Source organism: Glycine max, chromosome 19, assembly GCF_000004515.6.
Source record: "Glycine max cultivar Williams 82 chromosome 19, Glycine_max_v4.0, whole genome shotgun sequence".
In the NCBI taxonomy this organism is placed as follows: Eukaryota; Viridiplantae; Streptophyta; class Magnoliopsida; order Fabales; family Fabaceae; genus Glycine; species Glycine max.
The window spans coordinates 4,124,812-4,134,487 of NC_038255.2; the positions used below are offsets into that span (position 1 = coordinate 4,124,812).

General features: G+C 32.2%; 1 protein-coding gene across 1 annotated transcript; it reads right to left on the bottom strand.

Moving 5' to 3' along the window:
- Positions 1 to 978: 978 nt before the first annotated feature.
- On the bottom strand, positions 979 to 1,729 carry LOC100817510 (uncharacterized). The gene has a single exon (XM_003554882.5). It carries the CDS (start codon positions 1,588 to 1,590, stop codon positions 1,279 to 1,281), a length of 312 nt encoding a protein of 103 aa, XP_003554930.1. The 5' UTR covers positions 1,591 to 1,729; the 3' UTR covers positions 979 to 1,278.
- Between the last annotated feature and the right edge of the window lie 7,947 nt (positions 1,730 to 9,676).

Genomic DNA, 9,676 nt, shown 5'->3' on the forward strand with positions numbered 1-9,676 from the left:
TTCTTCACCTCGAATATTTTTTTGTTTTGTATTGGGAATTGAGAATAAATTTTTCCGTTTCAACTATATACAAAAAGACTTTTCAGTGGTAATAATGTATTAAGCTTAATAATATCAGTATCTGAAGTGTATAAACCATAAATATAACGATCAACACAATATGATATACGAAGGAAAATGTTTCATGAACATCTTTCCGTTGTGCCTTCCTTTGTTTATATATATATATATATATATATATATATATATATATATATATATATATATATATATATATATATATATATATATATATATATCAGACATACAATGAGAGAGAAATATAAGTATAATAAAATTTATAATATAATAAAAATAAAAAATAAAAAAAGGAGATATACTGATGAAATATTTAAAATAAAGCTCTATTAAAAATTACGTTTAATATAAACTAACTACTTTAATGTCACGAAATTGAACTTAGAATCTGAGAGACAATTTTAAAATATACACACCAAAGAAAATAAACGAAATTAAAAGGTTTCATTCTAATTCCATGACTCAATCTTAAGATCCCTTGCAAAAGTACTAATGATACAAGTATACCTATAATCTTGAGATTCTGTTCATATATATATATAAACAATACTTTTTTTTAATTTATTTTCTTTTCCATTCTTTTTATAAAATTTATATCTTGGGAAGTCAAGTACAGGGGATAAGATCATTTAAGATGCCCATCGAGATTCCAATGTTCTTCAACTTATACATGACAGTTTCTTCTTCCTGTCTTCCCCTCAATTTCAATTTTTCCAGAACCATGGTCCACTGAGGTGATATACATAGTTTGATTTGAACACAAATCAGGATATGCAAAATTTAATCTTACTAAGAAAAAATTGATTAAGCTGAGAATACAGATGGAATTGATATATTAATAAACTGAGAATACAGATTAAAAACAATAAAACCTACGGAAAACAAAATTCCAGAAATTACTTCAGGCAATAATATATTATTATTTCCCATCTCACATGGAATTATTCTTATCCACATTTGATAAACTGATGGCACAATAACAATACAACCACAACAAAAGTATGAACTGAAAACATTAAATATTACATACAGTAATACTAACAATAACAGGATTGTTATAAACAAACTTCCTGTACCTGACTTATGAATATAAAAAAGAAGACAATAACATAGGGAAATTAAACTAAAATAAATAAGATTCTCCATCATATGACAACCTTAAAAATGAGAAATGAAATTACAAGGATTGGAACATGTTCTTTAGCAAACCCTGGTGTAATCGCCACAACTTTGGTTAGGGCCACCACCGTTTTTGGAAGGCAAGCAGGTTCGGTAGCCATTGCTTTGTGGACAATTAACAGCTTTGTTGTTTGAATTGCCTGTTTGGCCAGACACAGATTGGCTCACATCGTAGAGCATTCTGGCCACATGGGAACCGAAGTAGAATTCTGATTCCAAATCATTGTTGCCGATGAGGCAATCCTCTGTGACACAGTTTTTGTTGTTGGCGTTGACAACGTTGTTGTAGTGGATCAGAAGAATCAGCAGCACAAAGGAGAGACCCTTGTTCATTTTATTTTTGGGGGGAACTATTTTCTCAGACAAAGAGAAGACTATGGTATTTGGTTCAGAGTGAAGGCCTCTTCTTGTCTGTTTTGTACAGTTGGGTTACACTAAATAATAGGAATCTTCTTCAACATCAAGTTGAGTGTGAAATTAAGGTATTATCTCTATTATGTACTACTCTTCTAACTGCAAGTTTGTTTTTTTGTTTTTCAATTTTAGTATATTGAGAATAATGTGATTTAACTCTTACCTTTGTTTTCTTGCAAATAGAAAAGAGAAAGATGAAAAAAAAATATAAAACTTTTAGTATTTGTTTGAGAAGAGGAATAGAAAGGAAGGATATTAACAAAAAAAATTCTTAATTAGTATAAAAATATTATTACATTATTTTCGATTGCTTTCCAGTTGTTTAAACATGCAGAAAGAAATTTCTCTACCTTTATATATATATATATATATATATATATATATATATATATATATATATATATATATATATATATATATATATATATATATATATATATATATATATATATATATATATATATATATATATATATATATATATATATATATATATATATATATATATATATATATATATATATATATATATTTAAAAAATATGTTTTCACTTTATTTCTCTTCTTTTTCAATCTTTCTTTTTTATTTATTTGCACTCTCTTTTAATCCTAAACAAATCAAAATATTAAATGGGGAAATATGTAAAGCCGAGGACATTTATTATTAATTGAAAATAGGTTAAGTATTTGGAATCTTTTAATTCAAATAAGAATAAAGAATATATAAACATTTTTCTCATTTTACATTTTCTTAAATTTAAATATGTAATGACTATATAATTTAAATTAAATTAAAAATTAATATACCTCACGTATATATTTTAGAGACATTTATTTAGTTTTTTCTTCTTCAAGAAACTGAGGAGAGTTTACTTGACGCCATGCTTTGTAATTTGGAAATACTTATCACCACTTAATTTCAAAATATTTCATTAGTATTATATAAATGAGTGATTTTTTTTTGTATAAACTATATTATCTTCTGAAATTAATAATGCTTAAATAGGATAGAACTACTAGGAGTAAATATACATTCATTTCTGTTTAAATTATATTGCCCATCATGTAGTTTTTTTATAATCTTTATCATATAAAAAAGATATACTATTTTATTTTTATTACCAGAATTTTTAAATCTGTCGGTGGCTTACACGTTAACAACAGGCTAATCGAAAAAGCTTTTTCACTCAAATTTGTTTGCTCGTATTAATTTGTTTTTGAAAGGAATAAAGTATTAAAACGAAATAACCAGGGATGTTCCTTATCAGTGTGTGGAATTGCGAGAGAAAAGCATTGAATTCTCCTGTGTGGTTTGGAAAAGTCTTACTTAATAGCCTAAAAAAATCTTATTCACTTTAAACATTTTGAAAAATAAAAAATCTGAAAAAGAAAGAGATTAGAGATTTTCTTTATACTTCATCCGTTGGTCTTGATATAATTGGATGGCTATTGGCTACTAATCAATACGAGTGAAACATGTAGGGACTCGATTGTGCATTGCTCTCAAAAAAGAGGATAAGGTTCCAGCTAGTTTTTGTTTTTTTTTTATTTAAAGAATTCAATTTGGCATCTTTCTTTAACAAGCCTTTTTCTTTCTACTTAGAAAACTTTAGATCCTAATCCAAGTGAGGTCGACTTTATTTCATTTCAGTCTTTCACTTCCTATTTCTTTACTCACGTAAATACATTTTATAATTTCGTATTATAAAAGTAGCTTAAGTTAGCTTTTTCTTCTAATTTTGTTTTACGAACAAAGAAAGAGATCTTATTAGATATACTTCAATCGTAGCACAAGGAGTGCCAAATTGAAATGAAACAACCTTTACAATATTTTATGAGTCAATCAATTTCTGTTAGACATGTGGCTTTGAATTTTTTAAGGGCCGAGATCGCACAAGAACATCTATCCACCGTGGTCCGCAGAATTAACATTGTATAGATAATACATTAATGTAAGCATAAAAAAAAAAGTATATGTACAGATAAAATCTTACAAATTTCATAATATTTTAGAGAAATTCTCCTTCGGTGTTTTTTTTATTTTACATTCCTGTAAGCATAAAAAAACATTCTTCCCCATTGGAAATGTTTTTATGTATAAAATAATGTGTTGTTTAATTTAATATGAATATATAAAATAATATTTTATTATTTAACGCATATAGCAATATTATTTAACCCCGCCTCTTTATTTTGGTGCTAAAAATTCAACTTTTACATTTTCTGTTGTAACAATAGTTTATGGCAAACCGAAAAAAAAAATTATTGGCTGAGTCGCGGACAATGTCGCTTTCTTTAAGGCGTTTTGTGGCAATGCCAAAAATTGTGCAAGCAGGCTATCAACCACGAAGTCCCCAAGATAAAATAACTCAGATCACCGTATAAGATTTTCACTGCACTGAGGGAACCTTTCTAGAATTACACCTTCTTGTATGACTTGAAAAGTCACTCTAAAGCCACCCGAAAAGTCACTATTATAGCCAACCGAAAATATGACTTAAAAAGTCACTCTTATAGCCAACCGAAAATATGACCTAAAAAGTCACTCTTATAACCAACCGAAAATATGACTTAAAAAGTCACTCTTATAGCCAACCGAAAATATGACCTAAAAAGTCACTCTTATAACCAACCGAAAATATGACTTAAAAAGTCACGCTTATAGCCAACCAAAAATATGACTTAAAAAGTCACTCTTATAGCTAACCGAAATTATAGAGCGACAGAAAGAAAGAGGGAGAAGTTTGCTGGAAATGCATCGGCTGAAAAATGGGAGGGAGAAAGAAAAGTTGAGGAAATGCTTCTCAACTGGGGCAAGGAAAAAAGAAGAAAGAAACTCTCTATATATAGGGAGTGAAACACTATTCAAGTGTTTATCTTGAGCGATGTGGGACTTGAAGCCTTTTTTTTCTTTTTTTTCTCTTTTTTTTTCAAACTTTCATCCACATTCTCTTTTGTTCTAACAATCCCCCACTTGAAATTTGAAAAGAAGATTTTCGAGGATTTCATAAAATTGTGCATAAACAAAGGTGTCATACAACTTGAACCTTTGCATAGTGAGTAAGATTCAGATTTTACTAGAGTGACTCAAAGTCTTGAACTCTATCTCCGACATCAAACCACACACAACCTTTTCATAGGTGTATTCTATAAAGCTCGTGCGTTAAAGGCCATGCACGTCTATCCCAGTATAGTGAACGCTCTAGAAATTTTTGCCCAAAATTTCATATGAAGCGGCCCTCACTTCAACATTCACATAGGTCAGTCTATCAAGAGTACTCCTGTAGCCTAGGTACTCCACTCAACGTAGAGTATAGATCTCATTAAGAATTATGAATTTTTTTCATAACTCATCCTCTTGTTACTTCAGGAATCATGCTGCTTTCACTTATAACTGCATGTTCATCTCATATCACTTCATAACTTGTTATTACCCATTGAACCTAGTTCTTGGGATCTCCAGTCATTTAGGTCGGGTTACCATCATGAATGATCATCGCAGTAAGGGCACTAGTCCCATTCTTTTAGAAGTGTTATGGACTTTCTCTCTAGCTAATCCTTTCGTCAAAGGATCTGCTAAATTATCATCAGTGCGTACGTGATCCACTCTAACAGCTCCTGTTGAGAGTAATTCTCTAACAGTGTCGTGCTTACGACGTATCTGTCATTTCTTACCATTGTAATAACGGTTCTCAATTTTTGCAATAGCCGTGGTACTATCGCAATGGATCAACACAGCTGGTATCGGTCTTTCCCATAAAGGAATCTCTGCAAGTAAGCTTCTTAGCCAACTTGCTTCCCCACTAGCAGTTGCTAGTGCTATCATCTCAGATTCCATAGTGGACTGATCTAAGATAGTCTGTTTCTTTGACTTCCAAGAAACAGCCCCACCAGCTATGCTAAATATATAGCCGCTGGTTGCTTTGGAATCTTCTGAATGAGTGTTTCAATCTGCATCGCTGTATCCTTCAAGTACAGCGGGAAACCTTTTATAATGTAATCCAAGGTTTATGGTTCTTTTAAGGTACCTCATTACCCTTTCAATAGCGTGCCAGTGCTCCATACTAGGTCTACTGGTAAACCTGCATAAGAATCTCACAACATAGGCTATGTCGGGTCTAGTACAATCAGTGGCATACCTAAGGCTGCCAATGATACTTGTGTACTCAGTTTGTCGTATACCTTCACCAGTGTTCTTAAACAGTTTTACACTTGGATCATATGGTGTACTAGCAGGTTTACAGTCAAAGTAGTCATATTTCTTTAAGATCTTCTCAATGTAGTGAGATTGATCCAGAGAAATTCCCTCTTTTGACCTAATAATCTTAATACCAAGGATTACACTTGCTTCTCCGAGGTCTTTCATATCAAAGTTGTTGCACAACAATGATTTCACATCTAATTGGTTTGCAGCCAGGAGGCAAGTCTACTAAATGTCAGGTCTTGTTAGATTCTAAAGAATCCATCTCATTATTAATGGCTTCTTGCCACAAGTCAGCATCCAAAGAAGACAAAACTTCTTGGAGGTTTGATGGATCCTCCTCTAATGTATAGGCCATATAATTGGACCCATAATCTTTAGCAATTCTTGCTCTCTTACCTCTTCGAGGCTCTATATCTGGTTCTGGTTGGGTAAGATTTTTACTACTAATAGCAAGAAGATGACTAGATGAAGTACCCTCACTATTCCTTAATTTAAAAGAAAATCAGAAACCATATTTTTTCTCATCTCTGGAGTATGCATCACATCATTGAGAATCAAAGTCTTTCCAGAGGTAAACTTCAGTTCAACATCTCCAGTTCCAGCAACAGTAGTGGTGTGGGAATCTCCCAGCAACACTTTCTTATTTTCAACATTTGTGTATGTTTTAATCATAGCACGATCATAGTAGACATGGCGAAAGGCGCCAGTGTCTATCCACCATCCATCTGATCCTCCAATCATATTAATCTTAGTTATCACAGCTATGTATGACTCTTGAGCAATTTTCTGTATTTCATGGGATTGAGACTCTACTAATTTATCATTAGTCATTTGATACTTGAGGTAGCGGCTAACAGCATACTTTTTAGTCCCAGCTTCCTCAGTATCATACTTCTTTTCCAAAGCTAGCCAAACTAATTTGGCAGACTTATATAGGCTATAATAATCATAGAGATCATCAGCTAACCCATTCAGAATGAAATTCTTGCATAGGTAATCATTTTCATTCTAGAGAGCTAATTCCATAGTCATTTTATCCTTCACTTCCTTCTCAGCATCCTCAGGTACCACTGGAATATCAGTGTTCAAAACATAGGCAACTTTTCTCATAGTTAAAGAAAACATCATCTTTTGTTGCCAACATTTGAAATGATACCCTTCAAACCTAAAAGGTTTGTTGAGGTCATTGTTGTTCGAGCCAGTAATATCTACAGTAGCCATAGCAGAATCAAAATCGTCTTAAAATTGTTGTAACAATAGTTTATGGCAAACCGAAAAAAAATTACTGGCTGAGTCGCGAACAATGTCGTTTTCTTTAAGACGTTTCGTGGCACTGCCAAAAATTGTGGAAGCAGACTATCAACCACGAAGTCCCTAGGATAAAATAGTACAAATCACCGTATAAGATTCCCACTGCACTGAGGGAACCTTTCTAGAATTACACCCTCTTGTATGACTTGAAAAGTCACTCTAAAGCCACCCGAAAAGTCACTATTATAGCCAACCGAAAATATGACTTAAAAAGTCACTCTTATAGCCAACTGAAAATATGACTTAAAAAATCACTCTTATAGCCAGCCAAAAATATGACTTAAAAAGTCACTCTTATAACCAACCGAAATTATAGAGCGACATAAAGAAAGAGGGAGAAGTTTGCCGGAAATGCATCGGCTGAAAAATGGGAGGAAGAAAGAAAAGTTGAGGAAATGCTTCTCAACTGGGGCAAGGAAAAAAGAAGAAAGAAGCTCTCTATATATAGGGAGTGAAACACTATTCAAGTGTTTATCCTGAGCGATGTGGGACTTAAAGCCTTTTTTTTCTTTTTTTTTCTCTTTTTTTTTCAAACTTTCATCCACATTCTCTTTTGTTCTAACATTTTCTAATACAACAAATATATTATAATGTGAATTTATATATAATTGAAAATCTGAAATTAATTCAAACACTTATCTAAATTATATTTAATATTCAGAACTAATTATATTAAAACGAATTTTAAATTAAACAGATTCATAATAATTTGGCAGCACATGCATTTTTAAGTTTATTAAATGTATAACAATAAAATAAATTAAGAAAAAAAATAGTACCATTTTTTTTTATCGATATTCATCATATCCCTCTTGTGTGGTTCTTGCACACAATAATGTATGTGTAAATATAATTTTCGCTGTCAAAATCAATATTCGACCATATATCAATGATAGATTTTAAAAAGAGATATATATTGAGAAAAAAGGGAAATATATATAATTGAAGAGTATTAATAATATATTCTTTCTTATATTAATTAAAGATTATTGAAAAATAAAATATATAAGTGAGGTTAATTAAAAAATAATGAGACTTGTAAAAAATTTTAAATTTTAATAAATTTTAACTAAAAAATATTCTTACCATTTTTTGGGGTGGCAAGCAGCTACGATAACGATTGCTTTGTGGACAATTAACAGCAGCATATTGTTGTTAATCCCTGTTTTGCCGAACTTAGATTGACTTACATCATAGTCTCAGAGCATTCTTGATGCAAGCTCCATTGGAGCTTGTAGGCCTAGGATCTTCTTCATCAATGGATTCCTTTGCTTCTTGGAAGATAAATGGCAGCGGAATGGAGAAGGAAGAGAGAGAGGAGACGCCACTTCAAGGAGAAGATGAGTCTAGAAGAAGCTCACCACCATAGGAGGCCATGGATAAGAGCTTGGAGGAAGAAGGAGATGAATGAAGGGAGAGAGAGAGAAGAGCACGAAATTTTGTGCTCAAAAGGAGCTCTGAAATCTGAAGTTAATATTCAAATGATCAAAGTTGAAAAAAATACACACACATGACCTCTATTTATAGCCTAAGTGTCACACAAAATTGGAGGGAAATTCAAATTTCACTTGAATTTGAAATTGAATTTGTGGAGCCAAACTTTGGAGCCAAAATTTCACTAATTATGATTAGTGAATTTTAGTTATGGTTCAGCCCACTAATCCAAGATCAATTACAAGATTCTCCACTAAGTGTGCTTAGGTGTCATGAGGCATGAAAAGCATGAAGGACATGCACAAAGTGTGACTATATGATGTGGCAATGGGGTGTAGTAAGCAAATGCTCACCTCCCCCTCTAAAATTTAATTGGATTGGGCTTCTACCAATTCAATTAAATTTATTTCCAACCACACACATCAAATATCCACTTAGTGCATGTGAAATTACAAAACTACCCCTAATACAAAAACTAGTCTAGGTGCCCAAAAATACAAGGGCTGAAAAATCCTATATTTCTAGGGTACCCTACCTACAATATGGAGCCCTATATACAAGGACCAAATATAATGACATCCTAGTCTAATATGTACAAAGATAATTGGACCCAACCTTGGCCCATGGGCTCAGAAATCTACCCTAAGGTTCATGAGAACCCTAGGGCCTTCTTCAGCAGCTCTAGCCCAATCTTCTTGGAGCCTCTTGCTCATGGTTCTAGTGATTGGTCCCTTCCTAGGGAGGATTGCATCAATTCTTGTCACATGGGAACCAAATGAGAACTTTGATTCCAAGTCATTGCCCATTACCTCCTCCGATGAGGTTGCCCTATGCTTAGATGTACGTGGATGATCAGAATGATCACCGACACCAAGTAGAGACCTTTCTTCATTTTGTTTTCCCCTCCTTTTTTGAAAAGAAATTGAAACAAAGGCTATGTGGTTCATTAGTCAAGCTCATCTCTTTTTTCTACAAATTGTGTTACACTGAAATAATGAACGAATATCTTCAACTACAAGCTGATTGTGAAATTAATTAATGTATAAGATATTGTTGT